The sequence below is a fragment of the Brachyistius frenatus genome, unplaced genomic scaffold (genome assembly GCF_029030835.1).
Source record: "Brachyistius frenatus isolate BFR_SWC_R1_liver_20210118 unplaced genomic scaffold, ASM2903083v1 Contig_340, whole genome shotgun sequence".
Taxonomy (NCBI): Eukaryota; Metazoa; Chordata; class Actinopteri; family Embiotocidae; genus Brachyistius; species Brachyistius frenatus.
The window spans coordinates 234523-245297 of record NW_027210939.1 but is presented as its reverse complement, the minus strand read 5'-3'; the positions used below and the strand labels follow the sequence as shown (position 1 = coordinate 245297).

Sequence of the window (10775 nt, the reverse complement as noted above, 5' to 3'; positions counted from 1 at the left end):
TACTCAACTGAACTGCTACCAAACTTGAGTGTTGCCAAGCAACACCACTCTTATCTGCCACCTACACATTATGGGATGTGTGGGAAACCGCTGTTCATGCCAGTGTAACTATAAAAAGAAGTATTGCTTGTTCAATGCATTTACTTATAAAAAGGCAGGTCATACTGTGTTCCACTTTAAACTGCTGCCGTTGGTTCTCTCCAGTAATAATGACACTAACTTTCCAGACATATTCTGTCAAGTACAGCAGAGATATTTTATTAGTGTATGCTCAAACAAAAGCTCTTCATGCAGGAGCATTTTCAGACACATTTCTGAAATTCAAACCCATTAATTTGATGAACATAAAAACTCTCAGCATCAATAAGAATCCATATAGAGCGATGTAAAATGAGTCAAATGAATTCCTTCTGGTAAACAAACTGATAAAAGAAAAGGCTGATGTTTCAAAATAAAACCAAGGCTTTCATTCATTTACAGTATTCAACCGATTCCTTTGTGGAGCATCTCTCTGACAAAGGCAGGAAAACAAATCTGCAAACACTAGCAACCCTCTTAAACTGAAACACTGAGCAGCTTTCTCCCAGTTTATAATATACACAACTAAAAATTCTCCTTTCAACAATGTCACCAGGCAGCTTGGAGCCATGCTCTGTGCATGTCTTTGGTGAAGGCACAGGGTTTCTGTCAGATCAGAAGCATCGAGCGACTCGACTACAGATCTCTGCAGGACAGACGTCTCGGCATTGATCCCTTACATTAGAATCGAATGCTGTTTGAGGTGAAGTTCTGCAGTGGTTAATATGTTTACTCAGACCTCTAAGTTGATCTTAGCCAGGCGGTAGTGCAGGGAGGTGGGGTTGCGCAGCAGCAGCTTTCCTCTGTGTTCCACCGGCTGGTTGAGGAGGGTGTGGAGGAGACCGGCGACACTGACGAAGCCGAGAGCCTCCCCGCAGCCTGCCGACAGGGAGAAGTCGCCCTGAGTGACCCAGCCCAGAGTCACCCGGGAGCAGTGGGAGGTCACACTCGGCAGGGGGTCCGGCCACAGCCCCAAGATGGAGTCTGAGGCGTCCTTGCGGCCCGAGTCAGAAGCAGAGGGAAGTTCTGAGCCTTCAGGCTGATCAGAGGATGAAGAGGATGCGGCAGCTTTCTTCTTCTTCTGAGGTTTAATCCTGCTTTTGAAGTGGTCTCTGTGCGGAGGCTCCTGGGGGCCACTACTTCCCCAATCTTTGCCCAGCAGCTTCAGGTCCTCTGCGGTCGGCACACACAGCATGGCGTGGGACTCGGGTTTGCCCTTCGACAGCAGCGACAGACGAACCCACACCAGACTCATCCCGTGTGCTGCGAGGAACGACGTCACAGCTGAGCGGCTGAGAGGCGGCACCTCGCCGACGCCACGCGCCCTCTGACCTTTGGATGTCGTGGGTCTGCACCAGGCAGAGAGCAGCCGCAGAGACTTCCTGTTCCTGGGAAGCAAATGTCAACCAAAACCCATTTAGAGCAGGTGATGAATACTGAAAAGAAAAGCAGCATTTTCACGGGCTCCAATAAGGTGCTCTGAGACACAGAACATTTTGCTGAAGAACATTTTTTAATTCCTAATGCTGAAAACAAAAGGCAGCCAAGGGGCAGTGAAAATCAATCTATAAAAAACATTTATTACTCAAAGCTTATGTGATGCTTTTACGGGAATAGATGCAACTCCTCCCCCCCGACTAATCTCCGTGATGTATCGCAGCAATTTAAGGCTGGATGTAGTCTGGGTACTCTCATCAGGGACATTATGATGAAAAGGGAGGTAGACTGGAGAAGCGGCGTGCATCAGGTCTGTCAGAAGCTGTGCTGCTCTCTCTTCGAATGAAAGAGGAAAGACGCAAGTGATGATTGAAGGCCGAAGCCCCAAAACCAGAGATTTCATACACTTCAGCTCAAGAAGGCTTTGAAAGGGAGCTGTGGTGTGATTTACATGTTTAGGATGAAGGGACCTTGGAGTAAATCTGTGTGTTCAAACCAACCTCCAGAGAGAGGATAGAAAAGAATAAATCTCCACAAAGACGAACATGTACCTCAGGAGAGTGAAGCGGCTCTCCGGCTTCGTTGTGCCGATATCTTGTTGTGACGTCATCTCTTCCTCCAACACGCTGTCAGGCGGCGTTGTGGTTTTGGTTTTGGTCTGGCTGTCTCCTTTCTTCTCCTCTCCTCCCTCCCTCGTGATGAGCTCCCACTCCTCTGCCAGCTGTTGCCACGGGCAACGGAAAGGAGCCAGACAGCCATGTTTAATGTAATTGGTCCTTTTGGCGGGCGGGTGCCTGTGGAAGAGGTCAGAAGGTCAAACCTTTGTCACACTGTTGGTCAACGCTGCCAGTGTGTGTCATCTGCAGGGAGGGAACGATGTGCATTATGGAAATAAACCAGAGTCACAGAGGAGCTCTGTCCTCCATCAAAACCTCCAATCTAACCATCTCAGCACTTTCTAAGGCTGTGGATTATTACATTTGGTCTTTTCCTTGCAGATTATTGTACAGTCATGCAGTAACAGACCACGACACAGCATTTTTAGTTCCAATATCGTCTCATTAGCCCCTTACTTTTAAATGAAAACACTTTCTCCACAGTTTAAAAGAGTAATTTGAAGTTTGCCAATAGTTAATTAAGATATATTGGGGCAGCAAATCCTTCAGCAGACTTTTACTTTCTGGGAAACTTCTTCAGGATCTGTTTTCTATCCACAGGCTGACGTACCAGTTACACGCCAGAATAATATTACAAGATACACAAAAGCTTTGGCAGTACAAGCCGTCCCCGCTGAAACAGTCCTCACCCTGTTTCTGATAATAATAATAGTCACACACATTATTTCTGGTTCCTTCCCTGCTCAGCCTTCAGCTGACCTTTTAAACTTGTCCAGGAGCTCCGCCTCCTGCTCCTCCTGGAAACGAACGCCCGCAGGGCAGTCTGGGTAATCGTGGGGAAAGTGGGGAGCTGCTTTATTCTGAGCGTGTTTCAGACTCATGTTCAGCCCACCGATGAGAACTCCTCTGTACACCTACAGGAAACAAGGCACAAAACACACGGATATTCAGGAAGGTTGGCAAACACAACAAACCTGATGGCTTCTGGCCACTTCAAGGTACATTTAACATTTTCCCAAACAAAATAGAACTGCCCCAAAACATGGACGAGACAACCCAATAATGAAAACATCTTTCTTCAGTTTCCTATACAAACATCCACTGGACACATCATCCAGTCCAGTCATCATCTTATCCTCATCTTATTCAAAAAAAAAAAAAAAAAAAAAAAATTAAAAAAAAATAGAAAACCTAGAAAAAACCCAAAAATGTTGGTCTCCACTTCTTAAGTGGTTTAAACATTGATGCACACTGGACAATATAAATGCAAAGCAGGACTCACTAGATGTGAAACACGAAATAGAACTAATCTACAACAGGATCACAAGATGAAAGATAATGCTGGCTTAAATATCACATAAAACGGGGAAGTTAGGCTGTAAAAGATCAGAAACAGCGCAGGTATGGAGCATAAGCAGACCCACGACATCCAAAAGGTCAGAGGGCGTTCAACGTTCAGCTGTTTTCTCACTGGACATGTGATGAGTCTGGTGTGGGTGCGTTTATCGCTGCCGTCGAAGGGAAACCTGAGTCCCGTGACATGCTGGATGTGCCAACTGCAGAAGACCTGAAGCTGCTGGGCAAAGAGCAGGGAAGTGGTGGAGCCCCCAGTCAGTAGAAAAGCAGAATTAAAAGCTGCCACGCCCTCTGTATCGAATCTAATCCTGAAGGTTGATGTTAGGGTGCTTTCACATGCATTTTTGTGCATTTAATTCAGAACAGGAGGATTTGAGTTAATATCCAGTTGTTGTTGTTCATACTGTGTTTCTACAAGCAAAACAAAAGGAGTAAACATGAATTCATGCAGCATCATCAGGACCCATGTATGTAAATCTAACTCCTGACTGATGGCAAGTCATGCAGCACTTTTGTGCTTCGAAGGTGTAAATTCACTTTCTCTGGTGTCACAAAGGGCTTTAAGAGGAAATAAAAGATTGAAAGCAATATTAGTGTTCATAGTCTGCAGATCAACCTGATATGAATGATGACAAACAGGCAGAGGGGATAAAGAAGAGGCGTCTCTATAGCAGGTGGAAATTTGATGGACTTAATGATTTGCCAAAGTACATGAAGTAAGATTCAAACACTATAGACACCAGCTTTAGACTGATGAGGGAAATCCCTGCACTCACTGCTACCATGGTTACCAAATGATTGACGTAAATATCTAAAGTGCATATACAGACTGATTATAAGATCGTATCCTCAACAGTTCACCATCTGCAGATGGATTTCTCAGCAGATTGGTTTCTTGCATTTATGCAATCAGATTTCTACAGTTGAAAAATAATTTCTGTTTGCTTTCTCACCACAAACATACTCAACCACCTGGAAGCCCCCCAACACCCACCATCTCCAGCAGTCGTGGTCCAGTCGTGTTTGTCTGCACCAGTTTGATTGACAGCTTTCAAACCATCCAAACCAAAACACTTAACAGGCGCCAGGGACCACATAGAGTGGAGGCATCCAAACCTTCAGTACCACTGGGAGGGAAACTAAATTGTTTCCAAACTCCTGGCAGAAGGAAAAAAGATCAAATGGATTCACGTCGGTGTTACGTACCAGAGGGACCCAGAAGGCCATGCCCCAGCCTTTAGGAAGCAGCACGTCCCATCCGGCCCCCCAGGAGCTCATCTCATGTCCCACCTGCTTGCCAGGCTGGTGAACCAGCAGAATGGGGACTTGGCCCTGCGGGGGGGTCGGACTCAGCCGGGACCCCGGAACCAGCACCTCACTCTTCATCCGGTTCAACTCCTGTAAGCAAGACACAGACAATACGACAGGTGAGGTCACATCCAGGTGAACGTGTGTCTGCTTTCACAATAGGAGAGGCTGAGACATACAAGGAAGCATAAAGGAAATAAATCCGATGTTTATATTATTAGAAAAAGCGTATCAGTTTTGCTGTGACATTCCTGTTGGTAAGAAAATGATGAGCTACCTGCTCAGATATCTTGTTTTCAGTGACGTTGTCGCGGATGGACTGATCCCACAGGAAGCTGTGACAGCAGCGCTCCGGTGCTCCTCGCAGCGTCAGCTCCCTCCTCTTCTCCTCGTCCACCTCTGGAACAAACAGACACACCATATGCTCCTGCATCACCGCCATCACCGTTGTCTTTGCCTCTGGTTTATAACTCAACATTTAAATAAACAGTGAGTTTATCTAGGATTAATAAAATTCATTAGGCTTTGGAAACAATAACAGGCTTCTTCAGTTCTTCATCAACATGTTCATTTATGCACGTTTGGTGACTCAGAAAAGTGTGTATATCCTAAAAAGATTATAGAATAAAGTGCAGCCATATTTACAGGGTTTCAAGTGGGGATTGAATTATATGAAAACTTGTGGTGGTCAAGCATCCTGTTATACTTCTGTTTGTGCTTCTTTATTACAAATACAAACAAAATTTGACAGTATTTGAAAAGTGTTTTTGTTGTTATTTAGAGATGATCTGCTTTGTCAGTGAATTCAAATCTAAAGACTAAAAAAAGCAGAAATAGTTTACCATCATTGCAAGTAAGAGTGGGATGATGGATCTGCAAATACACTTATAATAAATTAAAATATAGTTCATGTTTACTCATCTTGGGGCTTAGTATTAATTTACCACTCAGGTTTTCAGTAAGACAACTGGATAAAGGTTTTACTGAGCAAATTTAACCAGCTATCTTAGCAAAGCTACTCCATCCATGTGAAGAATAAAAATGATGCCAATTTACAAATATTACTGGCTTAGGAGGCTGCAAAGGCTCCATGCTGAGGAAAACATGACGCTGTAAAGTTGACTTCAGGGAACATCAGCCAGTGAGCAGCTCTGAGAATATATCTATAAATGTAAAACATCTATAAATATATATCATGGAACTCATTGAGCTGAATATTTCCGGTGATTTTAAAGCCAGACTTCCATCCTGACCCTCGCGGCTGTTGATGCTTTTTTGTTGAATCCCTGTTTAATGATCTGTTTTATAAATCATAAGGAGCGCTGCAACCTTTCATATTAGAAACAAGTCCAGAGAGTCCAGTCGTGAAGACAGCGGTGTTTCATACACACTTGATGATAAACTGGAATTTGTCATCCAGAGAAAAGAGAACGATGTGATTGACCTGGTAGCAGTTGGCTGTATGTGGCTGCTTGAGGACGGGATGGTGAAGAAGACTCTTTACTCACCACTAAAGTAAAACAACTAATATCTTGTGTTTGTTTGTGATTATTTATCTCGTGATATTATCACAAAAAAGTAATTTCTGTCTCATTCTTCAGGATTTTCTTTGGCTTCTTGTTATTGTAAAGTAAAAAGCTCATCAAACTTTAACAGAGCTGATCATCATGATGTTAAAAACTAGTTGAATTAAAGTCTCTTATCTGTCACGTGTCTCTTTATGAGCAGCCAATCAGCTGTTGTCGGTCTCTGAGGGTGTGTTTGGAGTACAGGGTCCTGCCAGGATTCGAACCTGGAACATCTGCATGGCCAAGCAGAGGCCCCCCCAGAGCACAGGACCAGATGTGCACTCATTGAAACAACCTCAGGACCACAAACAACAGACTGATTCTGTACCAAGCGACATAATATTTAACGGTCCGCTTCCTGTTCCTAACTTCCCCTGCTCCACTGTCTGTCTGGTAGGTCAGGTGTTACCTTGTGCCTGCTTTACACAGGGCAAAGCTTTAACCTTCTTTGTTGGTAAGGTCAGCCTGGGGTCCTCCACCGTCAGACCCAGCACTGAGCCTGAGGGCAGCTCTCCGGTCGAATAGATGCCTGCACCAATTATACAGTCGTGGTTAGGCAGACAAGCATAAACAGACACCCGACGGGCTGGCAAAATAATAATGAGGAAAAAAAACACACACAAAAAAATAACAAGAAACCTTTGAGTGTGTGGAACAGATCCGCTTGTTCTTGATGAAGATTCATCTTGCGCTCATCTCTGCAGTGCTGAGGCCACCAGAGGGAGGAGGTCCCGGACCCATTCACTTCCTTAAAACAAAACAAAAATAATTCAGTTACTCAGAGTGAAATGCAGATTCCTCTCTGAGGCTGCTCCGGTTGATGACGGTAGAATCCTTACATCACGGCAGGTAGCAGCTTCCAAAGTGTCTGCCAGCACAGAGTGGGACTGTGGACCAATCAGGCGATAGCGAACCATCTCCATCGTGAGATCGCTGCAACAGATGCACACAGAAATGTGAGGAAAACTATTTTACTACCCGCTGCAGTGAAAATATTTCATCCAAATAGTTTGTCAGTCAACAGTTTACTCTGTTGGAATCAAACGTGTAAACTACACTGACTTTATAAGTATGCCAGAGGAGCTGGACCTCCAGGTGACCGGGGCGGAGGGTGGTCTCGTTCCATCGCCCAGGATCTTCTTTGCAGGAGGTCCACTGGCCTCCTTACAGCTCCTCTTTCTCTTGGTTCCAGGTGTCAGCTTCGACTCTGGGCTGGACTCTGCAGGCGTCACCACGGGTAGCACAGCCTCACAACACTGGCACACAGTCTGTAACTCAGGGAGAAGGTCCTGGAAGGAAGATGCAGTCTCTGGAATTAACTGTCTTGCTGTGGTTTTCCCTATATTGTTTTATATCTACTCAAATTCAAAACTTTCACCATCAAATTAATTTACATTCGTTCATTTACAATCAATCAAACCTGTAAAACGCAACGTACCTGCTTGAGAGTGGGATGAGCCCAGATCCAGAGCTGCCTGCGGGTGGAGCCCTGTGTACGGGGCCTCCAGAGGAAGGTGACCGGGCCCAGGGGTTGCGAGGGGTACCGTCCCGCTCGGTACACCATAACACTGCCCTGTCTGCACCCTGACAGACACAGAGCTGCAGCGAACGTTGGACCTGGAGGCGCAAATCAAAGCTGATGACTGCACTACTCCAACTAAACTTAGAAACTCTGAACCCACAGAGGAACGATATGAAGGGAAAAGGAGGCCGAGAGGATTTTTTTTTTTAGTGAGTTAGTGAAGAAAAATGAATGATATTTGTTCTCACCGGCCTCCTTGCTGGTCAGCTGGGACAGAGCAGCCAGCAGCTTGCCTTCCTCTCCTTGTAGCTCAATGCAGCAGTAATAAGAAAGATCCTGACAGAACCAGAGAGGGAAGGTGATTTTCCTGCCAGTGATGTCTCCAACAGGAAATAAAGCCCAAAACATTGAGTGTGGTTACCTGCAGGAGGCAGTGGCTGCTCATCGCCCTGTAGCAGGGCCTGTAGCATTTGTAGGTGGGTCTGTACCCGAGGCAGTAACCCCACTTTTTAACCATGTGGAAGCGCTTGGCGTGCCAAATGTGTGTCTCCAGCCAAATGTTCTTCCGTTGGCGGCGGTTGAACTCCAGCAGCAGGTTGCCGTGGCGCCGGCGGGCCTTGCGGCTCTTCTTCGTCTGTTCCTTCTTCTTCTTCTTCGAGGCGGCCTGCAGGCTCCGACTTCGCTGGTGAACGGAGGGAACAGAAACGTCAGTGAACACGTCAGGGAAGGAGAACAAGACACTTCACGCATTACTTTAAGACTTTAAGAAGCTAAATGAAACCAGGTTACCAGTCTGTTGGCCAGGTCTCTCAGCCTGCGAGGGAGCCGCTTGGTGTTGTGGCTCATGGCCCGTCTCCTCATGTGTTTGGGCAGAGCTGCCAACACCTGGCTGCTGCCTGTTGTCTTGGTGACGGCTTTCAGCATGGTCTGCACCTCTGCAGCCCTGGCTCTGGCAAAGGCTCCGGCTTGGTGGGGAGGAGAAAGGTGGAGGGACTCAACGTTAGTCTGACTTCATGAGAAACTTCAGGGTTCATTTCTTCCATTTTGTGACTTTCTACATCTTCATTTGAACTTAATGTTCATATCTTCATTTGAACTTAATGTTCATATGAAGAGGGTCAGAAAAACATAAAGTTCACCACATGAGAGCAGTGAATATAAAAACACAAGCAGTGAACTGATCACATCTGTGACCTGCAGCCTATCAAATGATGACAGATGGATCTCAGCAGCTCTCTCATTGGTCGTGAAGTCATTACGAGGCTCAATAAAAAGCTTCGCGACGGCTCCTGTTGCGCGTGAGCAGAGCGCAGCACCGTGATGTCACACATCAGGAGGAAGCTGGAACCTTTGGGAGGAAATATTCCAAGTTACATCGCTTGATCAACATCACCACCCGTGTTTTTGTCATCACTGGTACGTTTGCAAGGTCACTATGGACTTGGGAGCCCACATCAAATTATGAGCTACGATTGTGTTGTTGTTGTTGTTGGCGAGCAACTGTGCGAGTGGGCGGTGTCATGTTGGAGCGCCGAAGAGCCATCACGCCACACTTCAAGGTCGTTGTTAAAGAGAACCCGCCTGGTTACGCTCCTGACTTGAGGCTCCCTCTGTGGTCTTGGACGGTGACATTCGCCCTTCTTCATACATGAATACACTGAAAACACCTCACCTGCCTCACCAAGTCATTACTGTCAATTTTCTGAAGCGTGTCAAAGGCCTGTTACCGATATTGACCCAAAATATGATGTTCATTCTCAGCTCAAATCCACTGCAAAGGTTTACGGTCACAATAACTTGTGTAACTCAGATACTGATGTTGCTCACGCGACACAACTGGACCAACTCGGTCCTGAAGGTTGCAGCTTCCTGCACGTCACGGTGCTGCACTCCACCCGTGCACCGGAGCGGTCTCTGAGCTTTTTGATCCGCCCTCGCACGGTTTCAGTGGGCGTTTGTGAGAGGAGGTCAGCGTCTTCACCAGTGATGTACTTGGGCATCTCCTTGTCGTAGCCGCCGCCGTCTTTCTGATGGCCACGGACCCATTTACTCTGGTGGGGAGATGTCGCCTGCGTTTTTGTGGAGGGGTTCTCACCAGACGGTTCACCTGAGGGAAGAGACTCACTTTGTCATTTCAGGATCGAGTTTGTGCACCTGAGAATCTGAAGTTAGGCACAACAGAAAAGGGAGTTCAAGATTTAGACGTCTGTTCCTCATCAATTTATTGAGCATGTAACTTTAGATTCCTCTCGTTCAATGAACTCTTCCTGCTGATCCTGGATCAGGAGGATCATGGAGGAGGGCACATCAACCACCACGGGAACAATAACAGCTGACTCCGTGTACCTGTGACAGGTGTGTCTCCTCCGTTCTGGGTCTTCCTCTCCACATGAGGTGAAGACGGATACTGAACGCTGGCGGGCTGATTTCTCATCTTCTTCTGCCGTATTTTAACTTTAGACGCAGACATTTTCTGTAAGAAAGCAGAAAGCAGTTTTCAGACGTGCAGCTGACCGACAGCTGACCGACAGCTGACTCAGCTCCGGGACTTGTGGCTAACGTTAGCGTGCTAGCAGCGTTACCGGAAAGCGCGGATGTCACTTTTACTACCAACAAAACGCAAATAAAACACGTGGAGACAGGAATGAGATGAATGATGTGGTTACCTGAGGAGTCCCAGGTACCAGAGCGGATGTCAGAAGATCCCCTCTACACGTAAGCTACCATGTGAGTTTCCCTCATGCTGTTCGGAGTCTTGTTTGCTTCCGGGTTTGCGGTGTTCATGGGATTTGTAGTATATTGGCGCAACACAAAATATACACTCACAGTCTGCACACTTTCTCCAGAGATTATGTCCTAATTTAAAACATGTCTCTAACTTTGAGAGTG

The 10775-nt window shown here is 46.3% G+C and overlaps 1 protein-coding gene across 1 annotated transcript; it reads right to left on the bottom strand.

The window, feature by feature from the left end:
- Window positions 1-226: 226 nt before the first annotated feature.
- Window positions 227-10638, bottom strand: pop1 (POP1 homolog, ribonuclease P/MRP subunit). The gene is made up of 16 exons (XM_069723650.1): window positions 10553-10638; window positions 10233-10359; window positions 9868-9993; window positions 8676-8851; window positions 8308-8568; window positions 8135-8222; window positions 7803-7981; window positions 7427-7653; window positions 7204-7297; window positions 7004-7112; window positions 6774-6893; window positions 5074-5195; window positions 4695-4886; window positions 2892-3046; window positions 2067-2309; window positions 227-1466 (listed from the first exon to the last, which is right to left on the bottom strand). Exons 2-16 carry the CDS (start codon window positions 10354-10356, stop codon window positions 812-814), a joined length of 2871 nt encoding a protein of 956 aa, XP_069579751.1. The 5' UTR covers window positions 10357-10359; window positions 10553-10638; the 3' UTR covers window positions 227-811.
- Between the last annotated feature and the right edge of the window lie 137 nt (window positions 10639-10775).

Excerpts from the sequence above, each read along its gene's own strand:
- pop1 (XM_069723650.1), bottom strand. The coding sequence starts at position 10,356 with ATGTCTGCGTCTAAAGTTAAAATACGGCAGAAGAAGATGAGAAATCAG. Across the intron at positions 2,310-2,891 it reads CTCCTGGACAAGTTTAAAAG|GCACCCGCCCGCCAAAAGGA; the intron begins GTCAGCTGAAGG and ends CCTCTTCCACAG. Across the intron at positions 1,467-2,066 it reads AGCCGCTTCACTCTCCTGAG|GAACAGGAAGTCTCTGCGGC; the intron begins GTACATGTTCGT and ends TTTGCTTCCCAG.